The 21,826-nt window shown below is 59.1% G+C and overlaps 3 protein-coding genes across 4 annotated transcripts; 2 read left to right on the top strand and 1 right to left on the bottom strand.

The window, feature by feature from the left end:
* The first annotated feature begins 433 nt into the window (after positions 1-433).
* Positions 434-7,986, top strand: LOC120307570 (protein-glutamine gamma-glutamyltransferase 5-like). The gene is made up of 13 exons (XM_039342441.1): positions 434-455; positions 547-726; positions 2,471-2,707; positions 3,046-3,164; positions 3,309-3,437; positions 3,555-3,732; positions 4,228-4,366; positions 4,713-4,816; positions 4,901-5,140; positions 6,069-6,398; positions 6,482-6,642; positions 6,765-6,898; positions 7,536-7,986. The coding sequence occupies exons 1-13, from the start codon at positions 446-448 to the stop codon at positions 7,708-7,710; spliced, it is 2,136 nt and encodes a 711-aa protein (XP_039198375.1). The 5' UTR covers positions 434-445; the 3' UTR covers positions 7,711-7,986.
* A 704-nt stretch (positions 7,987-8,690) lies between these two features.
* CCNDBP1 (cyclin D1 binding protein 1) lies at positions 8,691-12,791 on the bottom strand. Of its 2 annotated transcripts, none has more exons than XM_039342445.1 (10): positions 12,518-12,791; positions 12,341-12,414; positions 11,887-11,968; positions 11,561-11,657; positions 11,313-11,386; positions 11,109-11,185; positions 9,839-10,080; positions 9,536-9,596; positions 9,107-9,153; positions 8,691-8,914 (listed from the first exon to the last, which is right to left on the bottom strand). In XM_039342445.1, the coding sequence occupies exons 1-10, from the start codon at positions 12,636-12,638 to the stop codon at positions 8,743-8,745; spliced, it is 1,047 nt and encodes a 348-aa protein (XP_039198379.1). In that variant the 5' UTR covers positions 12,639-12,791; the 3' UTR covers positions 8,691-8,742. The 2 variants fall into 2 exon arrangements, with proteins under 2 accessions (XP_039198379.1, XP_039198380.1); XM_039342446.1 differs by having other exon boundaries at positions 9,839-10,074.
* Positions 12,792-13,228: 437 nt separating this feature from the next.
* On the top strand, positions 13,229-19,943 carry DDX27 (DEAD-box helicase 27). The gene is made up of 21 exons (XM_039342440.1): positions 13,229-13,443; positions 13,531-13,656; positions 13,743-13,802; positions 13,943-14,096; positions 14,537-14,586; positions 14,963-15,052; positions 15,683-15,788; positions 15,877-16,050; positions 16,147-16,297; positions 16,446-16,545; positions 16,771-16,912; positions 16,995-17,148; positions 17,232-17,313; positions 17,394-17,571; positions 17,665-17,771; positions 18,161-18,266; positions 18,343-18,437; positions 18,540-18,669; positions 18,794-18,884; positions 19,258-19,332; positions 19,572-19,943. Exons 1-21 carry the CDS (start codon positions 13,378-13,380, stop codon positions 19,585-19,587), a joined length of 2,253 nt encoding a protein of 750 aa, XP_039198374.1. The 5' UTR covers positions 13,229-13,377; the 3' UTR covers positions 19,588-19,943.
* Positions 19,944-21,826: the final 1,883 nt, after the last annotated feature.

The following is a 21,826-nucleotide window of genomic DNA, read 5'->3' as shown; positions in this document are numbered from 1 at the left end:
GCCAACCAAGCCAAGGTGTCCCCAGTGCGAGGAAGGGCCCGAAGCGTCTCAAGACTCCCGAGGCTGCTCCAGGGGCCACGGCCCAAAGGCCGCAGGGAGCCACGGCCCGGACTGGCAGAGAGGCTCCTCGCCATCCTGGTCCGCCCACAGGGAGGGAGGGAGGGAAGAAGGGCACACACGACTCTTAATTGTGCCCCCACCCTCCCTGGGTCCCTGGGCTTCCTCTCTCTCACACACAAAGTGTGTTGACGTGCCTTTTCAGCAAGTGTGAACTGCGCCCACGCCCAGGCAGCTCTTGGGTGGGAGCTGCTGTGCCAGCAAGTTGGTGACGGAGCAGGAAGGTGAATGGGCCATGCCCAGAGTGCCACGCCTGGAGCCTCCTTGGCTCCTGCCAGATGCCGCCTGCAGGCATCCGCCAGAAGAGCCCGGCAGCAGCAGGAGCAGCATGGCTGGAGGTAGGGAGGCTCGGCGCAGGCAGAGGGGCCGTGGTGATGAAGGGAGCCCAGCTCTGCCCCAGGGCCCCTCACTCCCCACTGTGCCCCACAGAGCTGCAGCTAGCCTTTGTGGACTGGCATGGCCTGGAGAACACCCACAGGCACCATACGGCCGAGATGAGCAGTGGGCAGCTGGCTGTGCGGAGGGGACAGCCCTTCACCCTCACCCTCCACTTCCACTCCAGGAACTACGAGCCGGGGTTTGATTCCCTGTACCTGGTTGCAGAGACAGGTAAGGGGGGAGAGGGGGGATCCCAAGCCAGGCATCCATGCTGGTTGCTGCTTCCCCACCGAGACCCAGCCAGAGGGGCTTCTCCTCACTGCAGGGCACTCCTCCGGGGGAGCCCCTCCACCTCCCCACTGCAAAGCCCCCCCTGCGGACCAAGTGGCACAAAGGCTGCTTCCGCTGATGTCCGCCTGGGTCCAGAAGTGTGTGTGTGGGTTGTTGGGAGTGACAGCCGGTGGGTGGTGCCTCCCCCCACGTTAAGTCCCCAGGCAAAGTCTCTCCCGGGAGCAGGGAGCGAAGGCTTCCTCCCGGTGGCCGGGCTCTGCCCAGGAGGTCCAGGGGAAACGGAGCCAACTCCAAGCTGAGTAGGCTGCACAGAGGTTGCCGCAAAGCTTCTGGGGCGAGGTGTGTGACTGTGTCAGTGGAGGGGGAGCGAGGAAACTGCCCAGGAACAGGCGGCGGGGACTACCTGGTGAGCGTGGCCAAGACTTGGCTCTGCGCATCGAAGGTGAGAACCAGAGGATCGCTTGAGCCAAAACTCTGAGGAAGGGCTGGCCGGATCAGCCACCCGCACCTTGCCGGCAGAAGACCTCGCCGAGGGATCTGGTCTGGCTCCCTTGGGGGGAGACGGGACGGGAGATCACCGAGGCCTAAAGGGGGTTCACGCTCGATGGACTCACTCGCCAACAGCAGCCCCAAAGAGTCCTCCCTCGCTGGGGTCGCCTGTCACCCAAATGCGTCTCCCAGAATCGCCAAGTGAGCCCCATCCGGCTGGAGGGAGTTTCTGTTAGCTCAGGGTGAGCGGCGGAGTCCGGCTGCCCTCTCAACTTTGCTGGCAGATGTTTCCTTACCCGATCAGGAACCTCTTCAGAGCTTCTCTCGTGGTACAAATAAAAGCCTCTTGTACAAATATGGTTTCTTTGTCTGGCTCCCTCCACCCCACCCTTTGCTGAGCCCCAATTTGGCAACCGTCAGTGTTGATTTATACTGTAGGTGTCCTGATTGCGGGCAGCCGTTTGGCAAACCCATCGGAGCTGCGGGTTGGGGAATTCCTCAGGCAGCTGTGAATTTGGGCAGGAGGGGTGCTCTGCCCACTCCCTGCAGTGGCCATCCCTGGGCAATGGCCAGAATGCCCCCACCTGCTATGGGTCTCTGGCGGTTGCCATGGGTCTTTCTTTTACCCGGGGCCTGTAAGGTTGCCCCCGTTTTCCTGAGGCTGAGGGGGACATGTCACTTTGGCTCAGCCATCCTGTGCCAATATCTCAAGATTAGGGCCAAGGAAGGAATTTCCCAATTTTGACCCCGGCACCGCAGCAGTGGCAGTGCTGCCATCTCGGAGTAGGGGGTGCTCAATTCAAGGGCCAAGGAAGAAAGGGGGGCAGAGGCCAGCCGGGGGGCCACTGGCCATTCCTTGGGTGTAGGTAGAGGCCCCCCTTGATCTGCATGAGGCAGAGCCGGTCAACGGAATGCTGACCATCCAGCTGGGCTGGTCTGGCTGGCTGGCTTCCCTCTGGAGCACAAAGGCCCCCCCCCAGTGTGAAACAGGCTGACCTTAGAGGAGCATCTGAGTCTCTCTTTGCTTAACGGTTCCTGGGCTCCCCCCACTTCCCCTGATGGGGAGGCTGCCCTCAGATGGCACGGCAAGCTTGGCCCACACAAGCAGCGAGAGAGACGGGTCCAGGCGCTCCCTTGCCCGTCCTCCTCCAGAGTGGAAACAGAAGAGTCCACTGGTGGCCCCTTCTCCCCCCAGGACCAGGGCCGGAGAGGGCCATCTTCCTGGTGAGTCTGAGCCAGCAGCACAGCAGGGAGGCCTGGAGAGCAAGCGCAGTGCCCAGCGGCCCCCAGTCCACAGATGTCACCATCTGGGCTCCTGCAGAGGCCCTTGTTGGGCAGTACCAGCTGAACGTCCACTTTGACTCCGGCCAGGGCGCGTCGTCCTCCTTCCAGCTGGGCGAGATCCTCCTCCTCTTCAATGCCTGGTGTCCAGGTACTGGGGCCGCTTCCTCCACTGCCGGGGCCCTCTCCCCCTGCCTTTCAAGGCCACAGCCACCCTCCAATGCCTGGACTGAACTGAGCAGGCCTGCGCCTGATTGGTCCTTGGAAGGAAGACCACCAGGAGATATCAAGGCTTAGAGCACCCCAGGGCTCTCTCCTAGATGGGCCCTGTGTGCCGCATAGGCAGCTTTGGCTCCAGAGAGAGACACTAAGAGGCTGTGACTGGGGGGGTGTCCCCCCAAAAGGAGGGAGAAGCTTATTTGGTCCTTTTGGGGAACCTAAAATAATTGGGGGAGCAGGAGAGAAAACCCTTCTCCCTCCACTGCACAGAAGACGACGTCTACCTGGAAAGCGAGGCCGAGAGGCAGGAATATGTGATGAACGAGCACGGCGTCATCTTCCACGGAAACAGGAACTGGATCCACCCAGGTCCCTGGAACTACGGCCAGGTACTGGGAGCCCTTCTCCCACCGGGCTGTTGCATCGCAGTTCAATGGGGGGCCCTCCTCAACTCCCCCTGCCGTTTTAATGGTGGCAGCCAAACTGGACGCTTGCCCCATCCCGGCCCACTCAGCTTCATTTCTCTCCTGTAGTTCGATGAAGAGACGGTCAGCATCTGCCTGAAGCTGCTGGAAAGCAACCTGCAGTTCCAGCACCACCCAGCGCAGGATTCTGCCCTGCGCAGCAGCCCGGTCTATGTCAGCCGGGTGTTGAGCGCCATGGTAAGAGCTGTGCCCTGGGCACCCCGGCCACTGACTGGGGCATCCGGGTGCCAACCTAGAAGGGGGTCCTCCTTCTCTCTCAGGGCTGCGAGCTCCCACCTCTTTCCTCCTCTCCAGGTCAACAGCAATGACGACTCCGGGGTCCTCCTGGGCAATTGGGGCGAGGACTATTCTGGGGGCACCCGACCCAGCGAGTGGAGCAGCAGCACCCCCATCCTCAAGAAGTGGTACCGCTCCGGAGGGCAGCCGGTCAAGTACGGGCAGTGCTGGGTCTTTGCAGCTGTGATGTGCACAGGTAGGGCTGGGGGCAGTCGCTAGCACGCCACACCTCCCCCACCAGATGGTGTGTGTGGGCAGGGGCAATCTCCCTTGGTGTCCCTAAACCAATTTCTTTGGACAAATCCCGGGAGGAGGAAGGAAATATCTTCACCTTGTCTCCCTGTGAGCCTTGGCTGCTGGGATGCAGGCTCACCCAGAAGCTCTTAACCTGGGTCAGTTTTTCAGAGTCTTCCCACCTTCTCTTCGGCTAAGAGAGCTATCTCTCATGCAAGGCGGGCTGAGGCTGGCACGGCCGTGTGAACCCCTTCACTTGGGCACCCCTGGCCCCTCCACAACCCTTCGGGAACCTTGGAATCCCTGCACCCACAGACGATGGTTGCAAATGCTCCAGGACTGATATGTTGTGGGGAGCAATTGGGGGGAGGGCAGGACCCCTTGCAGACATACAGAGGAGGACGGAGGGAGCTTTGCCCTTTGAGCTGCACGGTGCACCGAATCCCTCTCTCCCCAGTCATGCGCAGCCTGGGGATCCCAACCCGTGTGGTGACGAACTTTGACTCGGGTCACGAGAAGGATGGCAACCTGGTTATCGACGTCTTCTATGACAACACTGGGCAGCTGCTACCCCGGGAGAGCAAGGACAGCATCTGGTGGGTGGCTCCTTCACCCCATGGCTTTGGACAGCGCTCCGGGGCCAGGCTGGCCTCTGTGTGGCTGGGCTGCCCTGCAGGGGCTTGGGAAATGAAGCAAGCAGCAGTCTTGGAGATGTTCTCCCCCTCCCTTTCACCCATGAGGCCTCCACAGGAACAGAAGGGTGGGAGGCTCAGAGGAGACCTCTTTCTTGCAGGCTGGAAAAGAGAGTAGATAAATTCATAGAAAGAGGGGGAGACAACTATGGGGGTGGATTCATGGGGGTGTCCCCCACCAGCGGGGTTGAGGTTTGCAAGAGGGCTGCCGGCTACCTGTGACAATTCCCTCCCTCTACTTGTGTGGCAGGAACTTCCATGTCTGGAATGAATGCTGGATGGTGCGCAGGGATCTGCCCCCTGGGTACGATGGCTGGCAAGTCTTGGATGCCACACCACAGGAGTCCAGCAATGGTAACCGGCTCTGTTCTCTGACTGGGCTTGGTCAGGCTGGTGTGCGTCCATCTCGACCCTTCCTCTCTCTCTCCCTTTTGGCAGGCCTGTACCGCTGTGGCCCATCACCCGTCAGAGCTATCCGGAACGGCGATATCCACCTGCGCTACGACACCCCCTTTGTGTTCTCCATGGTGAATGCGGACCGGGTGGTTTGGCTGCTCTCTGGGACAAGAAGGGAAAAACTCCAGTGGAACCCAAGCGCCGTGGGGAACTACATCAGCACCAAGGCCGTGGGAAGTGATGAGCGAGAAGACATCACCCACACCTACAAGCACCAGGAAGGTACCTCTGGCCCCTTGAGCTTCACACAACCCCTCTCTGCCCCGATTTAAGCAGCCTCTAAGCCCAGGCCTCGGGGTGGAGTGGGTGACAGAGTGGGAGGGGGACCCCCTGCTTGAGCAGGAGACCCTGGGCCACTCTGGACAAATGGCTGTTGAAATGCTTGAAACCCTCCAGTGATGGAGCACCCACAACTCCCCGAGGCAAGCTGTTCCATGGATTAACGGTTCTCACTATCGGGGAATTTCCTCTTAGTTCTCGGCTGGGTCTCTTTAATAATCTTCCATCTGTGGCTTCTTGCCCTGTCTTCAGGGGCTTTGGGGAATGAGGTGACCCCCCCCCCAAGCATTCTCCTGGATTGTTTTTTTTCAGACCTTTGCATGCACAGTTTGCCATGTAGGCTGCCCAGGATAGTCAAGGAGTTGGGCACTCTATCAATGAACGAAATCTATAGCTGCCAGCCACCCTGAAACACTCAGCAGGGCTTCCTGGAGCCGTCCAGGGTGGCCGTGTTCCTCCCAGCCCGATGGCCTCGCCCGGCCTATTACAGTTCCTCCAAGCCTTGCTTTACCATGACAGCAACCCCAGCACTGGCAGCCTCCCCCCCCTGAACACTCCCTCTCCCATAAGTAGTGGGGCAGAACCTGGACCAAGAGGCTGCTAGATGGGCCTTTATAACTTGCCAGCATCGTGACATAAAAGCACACGATTAATTTCCAGACAGAATCAGGCGGAAAGAGAGTAGGAGGGAGACCCCTCAGTCAAGGATTTAGGATGAGGTTGGGCCGGAGGCTGCTGCTTACGGCCCCTCAGTCAGCTTGCTGGCCTTTTGGAGGTGTCCCTGCTTGGGACCCCCCCTTCCTCCTCCTCTCCTTTGCCCTGGGCAGCCCCTGCTCCCGGCCTCCTCAGGCAGCCCCCTCTCCCTCCACAGGCTCCCTGGGCGAGCGCCAGGTGTTCCTGAAGGCCCTCATGCGCAGCCAGCCCTTCGGCCCCATCAGAAGCAGCACCAGCGCCCTTCCGGCTCTCCCAGAGGGCCGGCGCCGGGACCCCCCCACGGGGGCTCAGATGTACCTCCACCTTCAGCTGGTGGAGAGTCCGGAGATCGGCCAGGACATCCACCTCACCCTCCTGGCCCGCAACCTGGAGTTTGCCTCCAAGGAGCTGAAGCTGAGCCTGAGCGCCCAGTCGGTGCTGCATAACGGGCACCCCCTGGTGCCCTTCTGGCAAGACACCCTGTACCTGTCCTTCAGCCCCAAGGAAGGTAAGGCGGGGGGCAGCTGCGGGTGGTCGGGTGGCTCAGGGACGGCCCGGCTCTCGCCCCGGCTACCTACCTTATTTCCGCAGAAAAGCGCATTCCCTGGCACATCTCCTACCGGCAGTATAGCCGGCACCTCCCGGAGGACAAGCAGATCCGGGTGGTGGCCATAGGGGAGGAGAACACCACCTGGCAGAAGGCCCTGGCAGAAAAGACCATCACGGTGGCCACTCCCCCCGTCCTGATTCATGTAGGTGACCTCCCCACACGCTGATTCCCCCCCACCCCAGCAGAGCTGCTCAGCATTTCTGTGGGGGGCCATGCTGCTCCTGACTTTCTAATCCCCCATTCTCTCCCCCCCCCATGGCGCAGGTGTTGTCCCCCGTGGTGCTGCATCGGCCCTTCCAGTTCCGAGTGCAGTTTGCCAACCCCCTGAGTGAAGCCGTCAGTGATGGCCTCCTGACCGTGGAGGGTGCCGGCCTGGTGCGAGGCCAAGCCCAGATAGAGTGAGTGGGCTGGGCTGGGGGGGGGGGCTGCTGCAGCTCTGCCTGGAATGGGGGGGCAACTGTCTCCTTAGGAATGCTGCACGGGCAGGGGTGGTCTTCCCTTTCTGCACTGCACAATCCCGTGCGCATGTTGTGTCAGTGTGAGAGCAGCCATGTCTGGACTTGCCTAGCTGTCTCCCGGCAGATGAGAGGGGAGCTCCACGCCCCTTCGGATTCTAGGAAAGGTGCAGCAGAGCTGGGCAGAAACGCGGAACCCCCCGCGCTGCCTGTTGAGCCCCTCTAGGAGCTGCTAGGCAGAGAGCAGCCACCCGCCCCAGCCAAGGCCACCCAGTTGCCAGGGGCACTTACTGAGGGCGGCCCAGAAAGCGGGTGGGGCACTTCCTCTGGAAGGTGCCAGAGGCTCCTTGGCTGCTGCTGGATTCTGGCCAGGCCTGTTTTGCGCCTCCAAAGGCCCCGGAGAGAGCCAGACAGGGCGAGAGTGGCCCTCAGCAGCTGCCCCGGAGCGAGGGAGGAAACGCTCTGGCGTGGGAGGCCTGCTCTTCCGATCCTCGGGCTGGGGAACTGCAGGGTGGGGAGGTGGCTTTCTCTGCTAGAGCAATGGAGGACGGCACCAAGCCCCTGCCTTTGCCCCCCCCAGGTTGGGCTTCCTGCCTGCTGGACAGCAAGCTAGCCTCACCCTCCAGCTGATCCCCTACAAGAGTGGGCCGCGGCAGCTGCACCTCACACTCCGGAGCAGCCTCTTCCCCCCCCTGAAGGGACACAAGCAGGTGCAGGTGGCCGAAGGTGGCTGGAGGACAGGCTGGCTGCCTTAGCCATGGCCACGGAGGGGCTGCATCAGGACAGGAGCAGCCTCAACCGCCCCCCCACCCCCCTTCAACGCACTTAATAAACTGACTGTTGCACTGATGGGGTCTTTTCTCGGGAGCAGCTTCTCCAAGACCCCCAGGCAGAGTCCACGTGAAGCTGTGGGAGACCTCACCACTGCACTGGCTGCAAACGAAGGCTCTCTCCCCAGCTTCTGGACGTTCAGTGCCTTCAGGGGAACTTTCGGCTTTAGGGTGATGTGGTGGGTGATGGGAAGGGAACAATTCTCTCCCAAGAGGGGGGCCCTCCCCCAAGTCAGGGGAGATAAGGAGTGGGACGGGGGGGGGGGCAGAACAGCACTGAGGTGCTGAAGGGGGGTGAGCAAGGCAAAGGGCTGTGTTTTACCTTTGATTTCATACACAAAAGGCTCCTGTTACAACGCAGATGTCAAAACAGCCACAGAAATAAAATCCCAAGCAAGGAGAGTCTGGACAAAAGCTGATGCCCGCCGATCCTGCAGTGGAGCTCAAGGTTCTGAGCGGAGGGCTCCTGTGGCGATTCCCCCCGCCCCACCCAGAGCAAAGGCAGTCATGCCACACAGACCCTCCCCTGCCGGGGCTACAGAAGGCCAAACCCGCCCCTGGACCGTCCCCTCCAGCTCCCCCGGCCACTGGGCGCTGCCTTCCCCGAGGAGCTGCCCCCACAAGGAGAAGGCCAGCAGGGAGCCACTCCGGGTCCTCTGGTGGGCCAGAGCCACAACTGACCACCCCACCTGGTAGCTGCCCCTGGTCAGCTAGGAAGGATGGGGTGGAAAACTGGAGACCCAGGCCCCCTGGTCCTCTGCACGTGCCCCTGCCCACCCTCACCACCCCTGTCCTTGCCACTTAGGTCACCGCTTCCGTGCCAAGTCACAGCCTCTCTGGAACCGGAGCCGTGTGTGTGTGTGTGCTTGTGCTAGAAAAATAACCACACTGCAAGCATTCCAAGCTTCTTGCACAAAGGCCAAGGGTCCTTTACTGCCCGCAGTTGGAACAGAAGTGCTACGGCTGCTCCTTCGGCCGAGCATCTCCCACGCACAGACCCTCCCCTGCCGGGCCAGGGTCTCCCAGCAGGCCTTGGGTGGAGTCCTTGATCTTGCCCAGGTTGTGATCCACTGCTCCAGCCAGGAACTGCACCCAGCTCCCTTCGGAGGGAGGGCAGACGTGGCTCGTCCTGCGGGAAACGAGATGGCAGCCCTGAAGGGACGGACTCGGCTCCCTGCCCTGCCCAGCCCAGCCCAGCAGGCAGCTCAGGCTCCTCTGCCGGGATGGAAAGTCGGCCGCCTGCCAGCCTGGCCTCCAGGCAACTGACCCAGAGAGACACTCCCTGGAGACCCAGGGCAAGTCCAGAACCGGTTTCCCTCACCTGGCGATTTCCAGCATCCTCATTAGCACCGAAGCCAGTTTCCCAGCCTGAAAAGGGATCAGCAAGTGAGCAAGGAGCCTAGCAACCATGAGGCTCCCCCCCCAAAAGCACACCCTGCCAAGGGTCCCCGGGGGCTTTAGCTGTGATTAACAGCCTGCCTCCAGGGATCCTCGCTGACATATCCTGGCTGCCCAGGCCCATGGGGAGGAGAGGCTCTCCTCCGCTGGGTCCTTCCCCAAAGGCAGACTCTCAGGACTGTGGGACAGGCTTGCTCCGTTTCCCTTGCAGGTGGCCCCAAAGCAGCCTGGGGTGACCCTCTCAGCTGAGACGCCCTCCGTGGGGAGGACCGAGGGGAGTAATCACACCGGGCGTCCCACAGGTCTGGGCAGCTAGGAAGACGCCACCCAAGTCTCTCCTGGACCAACTTGCATTCAGCCGCAGAGTGAGCTGGTTCACGGGCGGGCAGAGGCCAAGCACCAGTTCGTCCACACTAAAACACAGAACACAAAAGCAGCACGGGGTCAGCACAAACACGGCCAGCACAATGCAGAGTCTCTCAGGCAAGTTGGGTCTCGCAGGGGTGATTGTTGGGAGCAGATGCAGCAACGACCTCCTGACCTTTCAGCGAACTCCTTGGAGGCAGGAGGAGTCCCCTCCTCGCCATGTGGGTCCCATTGCTGCCGGGGATGGCAGTGCTCCTCCTCTGCTCTGTGGGGCTTCGGTGACTCTCACCTGGGGCTGAGCTCAGCTGCGGCCTCGGCCAGGGCATCCAGCTGAGCCACCTGCTCCTCCGTGTCTGCTCTGCCGTGGGTTCTCATGGCCCCCAGCAATTTCTTCAGCCCAGCCTTGGTGGCCTTCACCAGCCCCTTGCAGGGGCCCAGCAGCTGCCGCTCGGTATCGGTCCAAGCAAGGGCAGAGCCCAGCATTTCATCCTCCAGCAGGTCACCGGGAGAAGCCCCTCCCTCAGCCTGCATCTAACACAAACACAAACCTATCACAAAAGTGCTTCAGTGTGAGGGAATGGCAGCATCTGGGCAGCTGGGGGAGGGAGGGGAGACACGCCACCAAGGCTGCCATGGGAAGCCCTTGCAGGAGAATCACTAACCGGGGGTGGGACTTTGAGCATGCGGGGGGGGGGACCCAAGGGGGCACCTTCGGGGCTCAACCACCTTCAATGTGGTATGGCCTTGCAAGGGTGCAGAAGCGTCACCCTGGGCATCCTGAAGAAACCAAGAGGGGTCACAATGGTGAAGACTGGGACAGAATTCCAAGGCTCAGAGGAATCAGCCAGGCCCCAAGAGGAGATCAAGTGCAAATGGGAAGGTCTGTGGAATGGCTGGTCTCAGGGATCTATTCTTTTCTGTTGGAAAGCCGTGATACCACCACAGACAGGAGGGGAAACAGGATCCACTCCGAGAGCGAGAATCGGATTCCCCATCTGTGGGGTCTGGGCAGTAGGAAGGACTAGGCAGACCAGAGAAGGCTTACATTCCACTCCACCTACAGCCCAATTTGTTCAAATAATTGCTTGCAACCGCTTGTAGTAAGCATGCCAGCTGCCCGTGATCCCTGGGGCTTTGAAGGCGATTGCCAGTTGACAGGAGGGGCCAATGACAAAACTTTGACGGGGGCATTTTTGGAAGGCAGAAGAGCATCTCAGGGTAAACCAAAGCCAAGTTCTGATCACTCTTTATTGGAGTTGAAGCTTTCTGGGCTAAATAGCACATCTGGGTCTTTAAAGGCTTGCCACGGGCTCACTCACAGAAAAGAAGGCTGCAACCCATTTTATCATAAAATGCAGGTGCTGCTCCTACGTGGCTGCTTCCCACTGTCTTCAAGTTAAAAGGCCCAGCAGCCCCACTCCCTGCCCGCCTCAAAGCTCCCCACGTGCATAGCTGCCCCTCCTTCTTGCCAGGGGAGAAGGCCTCTCTTTGCTCCCAAGCTCTGGCAGTGGCTGGGCCTTTGCCCCAGGCAGCCCGAAGCAGCCCCCTTCTCTCCCCACCTGCTCCATTTCCTCCAGTGCGTCCTTGACAAGCTCCAGGCAGGAAGAGATGGCCAACGTGACCGCTGCCAGGTTGTCTGACCAGAGAGAACACGGGGTGAGCACTCTGGGGGGGGTGTGGCCGGAGCCCTGGCTCAGCCTGGGCCCATTCTCTGGCCAGAGCAGGGGCTGCCTGCTAGCCCGGACCTCTCTCCCACCACTCACCAGACGGCAGGCAGGAAACTCGGTCGCAGGCCTCCCAGACGCCTCCGGTAGAGATAAGTTGCTCCTGGGACAGGCTGCAAGAGGAATGGCGTGACAGGGACCTGCAGCCAGCATGCAGCTGGAAGGCTGGGGCCAGGAGGAGAGCTTGGCTCAGCCGAGGACCCCCCACCCCACCCATCAACTCAGCCTCCTGGGCAGTTTTCTGGGGAGGGAAAGCAGAGGGGCAGCCATGGAGGGAGAAGGCTCACCTCTCCTGGGGGGTCCGAAGGATAACCTCTGTGAGCTGAATCATCCCCTCCACCACCTGGATCGTGGCACAGCGGACAGCATTGTTCAGGGTCTTTCCTAGGAGAGGCAAAGGGAGCTCTGCAGCACTTAACTTGCAAAGTGCAGCAAGACTCCTCCTAACAAGCAACTCTGAATAAAAGCAGCCCCCTCCAGCCGTCCCTGAGAAGCTCTGGGCCTCTCCCCAGCTTGAGAGAAGGGATGGAGGGCCAACTGTCAGTGCCGATGGCCCGAAAGCTCTCTGCGCTGCTGTTAAAGGGGGGGGGGCGGCACTGATGCTGCTGCTGACCTTGGCTTCGCGGGAGCTGGCGAGACACCGAGACGGCTCCGAGGACAGCAATGCGCACCTCTTCGCTTAGCCTCTCGCATGTCTGGGGAGAAGGAACCAACCGCCAAGGTTAAGCTGCCGTCCCCAACAAGGCTGTGTATCCAGGTCCTCCAATGGCTAGAGGGGCCCTACTATGGGCACCAGTGAAGGATGCTCCGCTTCCCGCTTCCCCCCCCCCTCCGGAAAAAGCAAGTTGAGCTTAAAACGGGGAACTGACTGGAGAACAGCCTCGCTCCAGTCAAGGGGAAAAGCTGCCTCCCACCCAGGGCGAAGGCTCAGCATGAAGTGGGGCCGCACCACAACCTCGCAGGCGGGGGGGGGGAGGCGCTCAGGCTTCTGCCCCCCCTACGCGCGCGCCCCCTGCCCTCCCCGCCTCTGGGCCGCCAGCCAGGAGGTGGGGGGGAGGGCGACCCACCTGGGAGTTTCGGGCGGCGGCGGCGGCCAGGCTGAGCCGCGTGGCTTCCCGCGAGGCGGCCCCGAAGGCTCCGGCTGCGAGGGGAGGAGAGCGAGACCCGCGTCAGGGAGGCCCGGCCGGGAACCGGAGGCCGCCCCTGCCCTGCCCTCCCCCGCCCGCCCTCCGCCGCGACCTCACCCAGCGCCTCCCGGAAGCGAGCCCGGTCGAAGGCCTCCCCCTCCTCCTCCTCCCCGCCGCCTCCTCCTCCTCTCGGCAGCCCCGCCAGCGCCTCCCGCAGCGCTTCCCGCAGCGCCTCCATGGCCGGCCACTCCGGGGCGGAAGGAGGTCCATCTCCCGGGAGGGTCCGGGCGGGGGCTCTTCCGGCCCGCCCGGCCTGGCAGTTCAGCCGCTTCCGACCTTCTCCCGCCGGGCAGATCAGAGCGGAGTTCCGGGCTCTTTGGCGGAGACCTCTCCCGGAACCTGAGGGGGGGGGGAAGGGAAAGGGCGGAAGCCCCGAGACTCGCTTCTCGGGACATTTTGGCACCGAAAGGGGGATCTGAGTAACCCCGGTCCCTTCGGAGCTTTGCGGGCCCAGCGGGGGCCTCCTGCATAGAGACCTTCCGGAGTGAACCGTCGGGTTTTACGTCGCAGAGAAATCTCAAAAATAAAAAAAAAATCTGCGGACTGGCTGCATCGCTGCGGCTCCGGTCGAATTGTCTGCAGCCTGGGAAAACGAGGAAGGCGGCAGGCGCGGAAGCCTGAGATACCCCGCCCGCGCCTTCCTGGGGCCCATTCCGGCACTCCTGCCATTTTCCCTCGCAAAACCTCCCAAGTGTTGCTTGGCCGCCCGGCAGGGCTGAGGCCGCCCCGCGCATTCCGGCGACCCTTAAAGAGAGTTGCAGTCCGGGGTGTTTGCGGAGCTGCTTTTCTCTCGAGGATGTCGAGGTTCCGAAGCGCTTCCTGCCGCTGCCGCGGGGGGACCCTTTCGGAGCGTCCTACGTTTCCGACCGGAGCGAAGGGACAGGGGACCGGAAGTCGCGTGCTTCCCCGCAGCCACGATGGAGGCCGGTACCGGAGCCAAACGGAGCCTGGAGGAGCAGGAGCGGACGGACTCGGAGTCAGAGGTGAGAGGCTGGCGGCGAGCCGGAAGGGCAGCGGTGAGAGATTCGCGCCGCCAACCGACTCTCTCCCCATCCTGACCTTCCCCGCAGGAGGAACCGGCGGCGGCGGCGGTCCGAGGAGACTTCGCAGCGGGCTTCGCGTTCTCTGAGAAGGAAGCGGCGGCAGGGCCGGGCGGCGGGGCCTGGGCGGAGGCGCTGGGGCAGCTGAAGCGCAAGGTAGGCGCCGGGGACGCGGGGCGGGAGCGGGGTCGGCCGCAGCGTCCCTCTCACCTCTCGGCCCCCTTTATCCCCCCTTCCCGCAGCGCTGCGCCACCAGCTTGGACGAGAAAATCGCGACGGTGCGGAGGCAGCGCCGAGCTCAGGTCAGAAGCCGCTCGCAGCGCCGGCTTGGACCGGCCTGTCTTGCGGCGCTTCCCTTCCTTGGGGGGGGGGAGGAGGCGGACCGGTGGGCGCGGGGCTTTGGCCCGGGTGGTTGAGCCGGAGGAACGTCGCCCTTCTGCAGGAGAAGGCGACCAAAGAAGGAGCGGCAAGCAGAGAGTGTGGAGGGGCCACCGGGGAAAATGAGGCAAAGGCCGGGGGAGACAGCGAGGAGGAAGAGGAAGAGGAGCTGCAGTCGGAGCCTTCCTCGGCCGACGAGAGCGTCTTCGCCAAAGCTGGTAATTAGCGCTGGCCTTGAGGGAGGCCCACCCGGGAGAGGCTCCCAGGGTGGGCACCAGCTTGCATTCCTTTTTGCCGGGAGGTCCCTCTGCTGCTTTTGATAAGCTGAATCAGGGCCAGAGATCAAGTATATTCAGTGAGTAGAAAGGACCAGGTCGCGATGAAATACGATTAGGTTCAAGATATTGTGAAAACTTCTTTCCTTATACGGTATACCGAAGCCATAACGGATTATTTTTTTGGGTGTCACATGACGCATAAGTTCTAGCATAAACTGAACTTGGATTGAATGTCTACAGAGACAACCAGCTAATACTTGGTATTGTTTCATAAACTTAAATGGTACTGTAGTTTATTTAATTATACGGTGAATGTCTCAATTCCATTGCTCTTGTAGTATTTTGTAACATAAGTACGCAGCAATTGCTTTTTTTTGTAGATATGCTAAAGCTGAAGGAGCGGTGGAAACAGAAACATGGTGAAAAGGAGGTGAGCGTTAGTGGGGTGAAGTCAGACCAATTTGGAGGGTCTGTTAAGTCCAGCTTTGCTCAGTGCAGCCTCTCAGATAGAGAGCCATCGGCCATTTTTTTTCTATCACAAATTTATCTTAAAAATGGAGGATGAATGGGATGAGTTTACGCACTGCTAATTCATCCCAAATTGGCTTGGTTTTGAGCTGTTGTGCCCGTGCTTGATCATTGTGAGTTGTTCATAGCTTTAGTGTTGCGCATATGCCAGACCACTGTGATTTTTTTTTGCAAAGAATTGTTAAAATAGACCTTGGCTTTGCTACTAGGAGAGATTTGCCTCTGTGTAATATGGTTGGAGGGTTCACACTGTTGTTTTTCTCTGGCCTAATTTTTAGGAAACCACACAGTTCTTTCAGGAAGACGCTTCGCAGTATGATGATAGTTTGTCCTTCCAAGATATGAACCTCTCTCGGCCCTTGCTGAAGGTACCCTTTTGAAATGTGGGCTTGAGGTGCCTGGTGTCTCGTATGGGTAAAGCCCAAATAGATTTAGGTGCGGTGTCTGAAGATCCAGCGTTGGGATACGGTGCTTGCTGCAGGAGAGTCCACTGGCAGCATAGAAAAGCAGCACAGATGGCCGGAGAGAGCAGACAGTTTTAAGAAGTGGCAGATTTCTCTGGTTCCAAATGGCTGCTTGGAAGAGAGTGCAGTCCTGGGCCCTTCCCAAGGCCTTTCCACGCTCAAATGACGTTCTAGGGACGGGTCCCAAGTGAAAAGCTTTCAGTGGAGCTCTGTGGCTTCCATGGGATGAAGAGCCTGGTAGTTTTTAGGAAAGAGTTGGACGGTCGTAGTCTCACGTGCGCCTTGCAGAAAGAAAAGAGCAGAATAACTCAGTGAAACGGCTGATTTTTAAACACCCTCCTCTTTGATACAGGGCATTCCTCCTATAGAAATGGGAAATACTAAGTAATTAAGAGAGGTAAATGTTAAGTACAATGGTCCTGCTTAAGAACGGGAGCAGTTTGGTAAAGGCTCTTTCTAGTGATGTAATCAGATCTCTACTGGGATGGCTCCAGACGTTTGCATGCTGACCTGCATAATGCTGTCTGTTGTCAGGCTATAACTGCTCTGGGCTTCAAGCAGCCTACCCCGATCCAGAAGGCCTGCATCCCTGTAGGACTGTTGGGGAAGGACTTGTGTGCGTGTGCAGCCACAGGAACAGGTGTGTTGCGCCTGGCTGGAGGTGGGAAGTGGGGGCTTGGAATGACCGCTGGCCTCCTATGGATCTTAACTTTTTGCCTGCTTTCCAGGAAAGACTGCGGCCTTCATCCTTCCTGTCCTGGAGCGCCTGATCTACAAACCTCGGCAGGCCCCCGTCAGTCGGGTGTTAGTGCTGGTGCCAACTCGGGAGCTGGGCATCCAGGTGCATTCCGTTACAAAGCAGCTGGCTCAGTTCAGCAGCATCACCGTGTGCCTGGCAGTGGGTGAGTGGCCCAGCCTTGGGCATTTCCACGGCCAGTTCGCTTGATCTGCTTGTTGTTTGGGGATGGCTGGGCTGCACGCTGTTTGTGTTGTTGCAGGTGGCTTGGACCTCAAGACCCAGGAGGCAGCCCTGCGCTCTGGCCCTGACATTCTCATCGCCACTCCTGGCCGCCTCATTGACCATCTGCACAACTGTCCCTCCTTCCACCTGGGCAGCATTGAGGTCCTCATTCTGGATGAAGCCGACCGGTGAGAGGAGGGTTTTAATTCCCCCGGGACCGAGAATGCGGGTTCGGCTCTCCTCTGGCCCTCTAAGCCCCGTGGCCTGAGCTTTGCACAGTGGGCCAGGGAGAGGGCTGGCCCGGTCATTGGCTCTTGTTCCCCCCTTGCACATCAGGATGCTGGATGAATATTTTGAGGAGCAGATGAAGGAGATCATTCGGATGTGCGCTCGACACCGCCAGACCATGCTCTTCTCTGCCACCATGACGGACGAGGTACCGCAGGCGCCTGGCGTGGAGGAGGAGGGCAGGTGGGAAGAGAAGGGGGTGGCTGTCTGTGGGGGTGGATGAGAACCCCCTCGCCCCGCCTGGCAGGACTGCTCTGGAGCAGCAGGGGAGGCCTCGTTCCTGTCGCATCTGGAGCAGCAGCCTCTGGGGACGCTGTTCCTGGGGAGGGCTGAGTGGGGCCGGGCTGAGGAACTTCCCCTCCCACTTTGGCAGGTCAAGGATTTGGCTTCGGTTTCTTTGAAAAACCCCGTCCGGATCTTTGTGAACAGCAACACAGAGGTGGCCCCCTTTCTGCGCCAGGAGTTCGTCCGCATCCGGCCCAGCCGCGAGGGGGACAGGGAGGCCATTGTGGCAGGTGGGAGCTGGTGGAGCAGCTTCGGGTGGGGGGTTCAGGCGAGGGGGGAGCTGGCGTTAATGGGTCTCCCTCTGCTCTCCAGCTCTGCTGACCCGGACCTTCCCTGACCACGTGATGCTCTTCATCCAGACCAAGAAACAGGCCCACCGCCTGCACATCCTCCTGGGCCTGATGGGCCTGCGTGTCGGGGAGCTGCACGGCAACCTTTCCCAGGCCCAGCGCTTGGAGGCTCTCCGGTAGGTGGGAGGGAGGGAGTGGGCGGCCGGGGAGAGCCAGGTCGGGGCTGGACTGGCCTTTTCAGGGGCTCCTTTCTCTGCAGGCAGTTCAAGGACGAGCAGATCGACGTCCTGGTGGCCACCGATGTTGCCGCCCGAGGCCTTGACATTGAAGGCGTCAAGACAGTAAGGTCCCTCCCTCCTCCTCCCCCCAGCCTCTTTTTCCCAGGGGCCAGTGCTCTTCACTGCCTCCTCTCTACTTGCAGGTGATCAACTTCACCATGCCCAACACCACCAAGCACTATGTCCACCGGGTGGGGCGCACAGCTCGGGCGGGGCGCGTGGGCCGCTCCGTGTCCTTAGTGGGCGAGGAAGAGCGCAAGATGCTGAAGGAGATCGTCAAGGCTGCCAAGGCCCCCGTGAAGGCCAGGATCCTCCCCCAGGGTAACGGCTGTGGGGTTAGGGTTAGGGGGTGGGTTAGACCCTCGTTTTGCTGTGAGGGATTCGGTGGAGGCAGCGGTCTTTTGGTGCCCCCAGATGTGATTCTGCGCTTCCGGGAGAAAATTGAGAAGCTGGAGCCAGATGTGTACGCTGTGCTGCGCCTGGAGCGGGAAGAGCGGGCGCTGCAGTGCTCGGAGGCCCAGGTGCGCCAGGCGGGAGGGGGCCGGTGGAGGAGGGGCTCCTGGGCTGAGTTCTCTGCCCACTGAGGGAGTGGAGAAGGGTGGGGTGGGGAACTGTCTGCTTCCAGGGGGCTAATTTAGAAGAAATTCATTTCACACCTTGGTGACCCAAGTCCAGGCAGAGAATGAATTTGGCGTTGCATTTCAACACCTGCAGGATCTACCATAGTGGGAGGGAGGGGCTGTCCCAGTTGCTGCTTCAGTGGGGGATGAGTAACATCCTCCTCTTCTTCCCTCCCCCCTTGCCAAGGACAAATGGATCTGGTCCCACAGCTCCTCTGCCTGGCCTGGGGAAGATCCTTTCGTCTGCCAAGGCAGCCTTCGGGCTCTGACCACATCTGCTCTCCTTCCAGATCAACACTGCCAAGCGGAGGTTGGAAGCCGGTTCCCAGCCAGCAGGGGCTGGGGGCACTCCCCGCAGCTGGTTCCAGAGCCAGGAGGAGAGGAAGAACGAGAAGCGTAAGGCTTGGCTCTGGGGAAGGGCTTGGATCCGTCCAGGCCTGGCCCTGACCTCCCCCCCTTGCTTCTCTCCCAGTCGCCAAGGCCCTGCAGGAGTTTGACTTTGCGCTTCGAGGCAAGAAGAAGAGAACCAAGTTTGTGAGGGATTCCCAGAAGAAGGCTCAGCCTACGGTGAGCAGCTGCCTGTCTGGAGGAGGATGGGGGGGGGAGGACTGGCGCTTGGGCCCCCGGCCCCTCCCCAGCCAGCCTTGCGAGCGTCTCTCTTGTTGGCAGCCTGAGGAACGTTCCCAGTTTGAGATCTTGAAGGCCCAGATGTATGCCGAGCGACTAGCCAAAAGGAGCCGCCGGCCCAAGCGAGCCCGGGCCATGCCGGAGGAAACGCCGCCGACAGAAATGGAGGCTGGTGAGGCTTCTCTTTCCCCTGTTCTGAGGCCAGGGGGGCGCCGGGGGGCCCTCTGGGGGAGAGGGGGGCTTTCCTCCATGACTGGCTTACAACCTGCCTTCTCGGCCCTCCTCTCCTCTGAAAGGGCCCAAGAAGCAGTGCAAGAAGAAAACTTCGGCATTTGACGTGGAGCTCACCAACACGAACGAGAAAGCCCTCAAGCAGTATCGAGCAGGGTGAGTATCGCTCTTCCGCCCTTGCAACTCCCTCCCTTTGGTGGGCAGTTTGGGGGCTCTCTCTAGAGCACCGACGGTGCTTCTCCGGTGTCTGGGCCCAGAAGCCCAGTCTGGTGGGTCGGGAAAGGGTCTGGGGGGGGGGGACCGTGAGAGAAGTCCAGGGAGGGGAAGTGAAAACAAAATCCCAGAAGGCAGCAACAGTGGTTCCTGCACTGTGAGCGAGAGAATTGTGCCCAGGGGGTCACCAGGAGTGAAGCTTAACTTGAAAGCATCTTTTTCCACCCACCCCCTCCCTCCCCCCAAAACCCCTGGGCGGTTGAGAGGAAAAGGCCTCCTGAGGTTCCGCTGAGGGCAGCGCTTTTTCCCTCTCCAGGCCTTCCTTTGAAGACCGCCAGCGTCTGGGCCTTCAGGGGAGAAGGAAAGGAGGAAAATTTAAAACCAAGTCCAGGTAAGGCTCCAGTACACCCGGTCTTCCTTCCTGGATTGTCCCACCATTCAGTCAGAGCTGAAGAAGCTTCTGGGATGAGAAGCGAAACATCTTCAAAGAAAAGCAAGAAAGTCCAGTTGCCTCCTGAAAAAGAAGCACCTTTGGGGCAATCATGACCTGGGTGACTGGGAATCTCCACGGACATCCTTCCTGGATCCTTTTCTGGTTCTGAGATTGTTGCTTGCTTGTTCTTTATGCAGGTACAGGCGGAAGTGAGCGCACCTGGGGGCCGGGTGGCAGAGGCCTCCACCTGGCAGCCCTTGTGGAATTCAAGATCTCTTCAGATCAGCTCTCGGGGCAGCAGCAGCCGAGCAGTTGGAACCGAGCAGTGCCCAGAAAAAAAACACCTGGCTGCTTTGGGACTTGGCTGAAGAATTGGACCTTGGGAGGGATGTCAGGAGGACCTCTCTTGTGGTCCATTTTCTCGCTTCTCTGGAACTTCCTAGGAAGACCCTGAGACCAAATAAACAACTATGTTGTTGACTCATCTACGTTGCTGCCTTGCTATGGAGCCCGAGGGTTTTGTGTGATCTTTACCTAACAACTATTAAAGGAGGTTATGAAAATTCCAAGAACTCAAAGGCAACCTTTACTCACTAAAGCAGTTCTTAGTAACAATGAGGTATTCTGCTAAAATCAGCAGGGGGAAGCTTAGAAACCCTTTAGGGGAAGGGCAGTCTCATCCCTTGTCCTTGGATGACTGTGCCCTACTGTGGTCTGCAACTCCCAGCAAAGTGGAGGACCTCTAAGGGGCGTTAATGCTTGAGCCTCTAAGATCAAGGCTGTGACTGGAGCAGCTTTCCTCACTACAGCTGTCGCTTTAGGCAGAGGTCTGCTTGTTTGTCTGCCTGAAGACCAGGGGGGGGTCTCACCTCCCCCCACCAGCCCAGCAATAGTCTCCTCGGTATTGTCTAGGAGTGTGGCCTTCTGCCCAGCTACAGAACCAGGTGTATGCCCATATGACACAAAAGCAGACAAGCCACCTGTCATGGTCAGGCAGGAACCTTTACTGACATGTCAAAGGTTGGGGTGAAATGTACAGGACTCTTTTCCTGATTGTATTGCAAGCGAAAAGATTCTTGGCTACTTCTTCAGTATTTGGAATTGATCAAGAATTGTGAACTTTTCAAATATGGCAGCACTCCAAAGTATTAATGTTAACAACTGGAAGGATAAATCCACAATTGTGGAATGTTCAGTGACTGATGTAAGTTGCTTATTAATACTGGCGTTGTGGCTTTTAGAAGCAATATAGGCTTTTGAGGAATTTGATCAGCGGAGGGGGGTGTCTGGCCCAATTTAATTTCCCAGGGTTTATGCAGAATGTGTCCCTCTCAGTGAGCTCTAGTCGGTGTGGAGTGTGCAGTGGAACACAGAGCTAGTGCGCTGTGCTTGGATTATACTGCCTGCAACAGCATCTAAGGCCTGAGCTGTAAATAAATCTCATAAACATAACATAAACATTAAGAATTAGAGCTTCAGCCAAGGCCTTTGTTCATTACCTAACTCTAAGCACCAAAGTAACATCTACAGTTACTCAGATGAAAGTCTAACTGCCAGTGGTTGTGTCCATACAAGGAACTGCGGAAGGAGAGCCCCCAACAGATTGTGTGTGTGGTTAGTAGAAATTGCTGAGGTTCCATAACATGAAAAGTCTACTTATTTTGACACCATGGAGTCCTCTGAGCTCTCTGGGCTTGGTTTTCTTGCAGACATTTCACGTGCACTGAAGATGCCTAGCTAGGTCATGAAACGTCTGCAGGAAAATCACCAAGAACAGAGAGCACTGACTGGCCACAGACCGACTTCTTGTAAACCTCTCCTATTTCAGTCCCTTATCACTTCTTCAAGAGACAGATGGAAAATACTACATAATTATCATGTAGTTTGTCAGTAACAGTTAATTAAGGCCTTGATGGTGTTAGTGGAATATGAGCCTGATCTCCAGTGATGACTTCCAAATCCAAAAGTCCTGAACAAGCAGACCTAAACTATTAACATATGACGGATGATCAATCATGAGCCAAACAGCGTTGATTTGTTTTCACTTAATGTGAACATGCCTGTATTTGCCAACAAATGTTGTAGGCAAAGACCTTTTCTCCTAACCTTTTTAACAGGAGCTGGAAGGGACCTTGGAGATCATCTAGTCCAGGGGTACCAACGCCCAGTCCATGGACCGGCACTGGGGCTGCGGCATACCAGCAACCGGGCTGCGCAAACAGGCGAAGCCCCATCCACACGATGCAGGCAGCAGGGGAAACCACACCCTCCAGTCCCTGGAAAAACCTTTCTCCATAGAACCGGTCCCTGGTGCCCAAAAGGTTGGGAGCTGCTGATATAATCCACCCCCCTGCTCAAGCAGGAGGCCCTACATTACTTCCAACAAGCACCATGGAAGCAAGGCCTTCACTATCTTGGCACACGTGCCCTTGGTTGCTACTTGGCAGGCAGC

The sequence above is a fragment of the Crotalus tigris genome, unplaced genomic scaffold (genome assembly GCF_016545835.1).
Source record: "Crotalus tigris isolate CLP2741 ecotype Arizona unplaced genomic scaffold, ASM1654583v1 scf7180000017791.1120302, whole genome shotgun sequence".
NCBI classification, from domain to species: Eukaryota; Metazoa; Chordata; class Lepidosauria; order Squamata; family Viperidae; genus Crotalus; species Crotalus tigris.
This window is presented reverse-complemented; position numbering and strand designations above follow the sequence as displayed.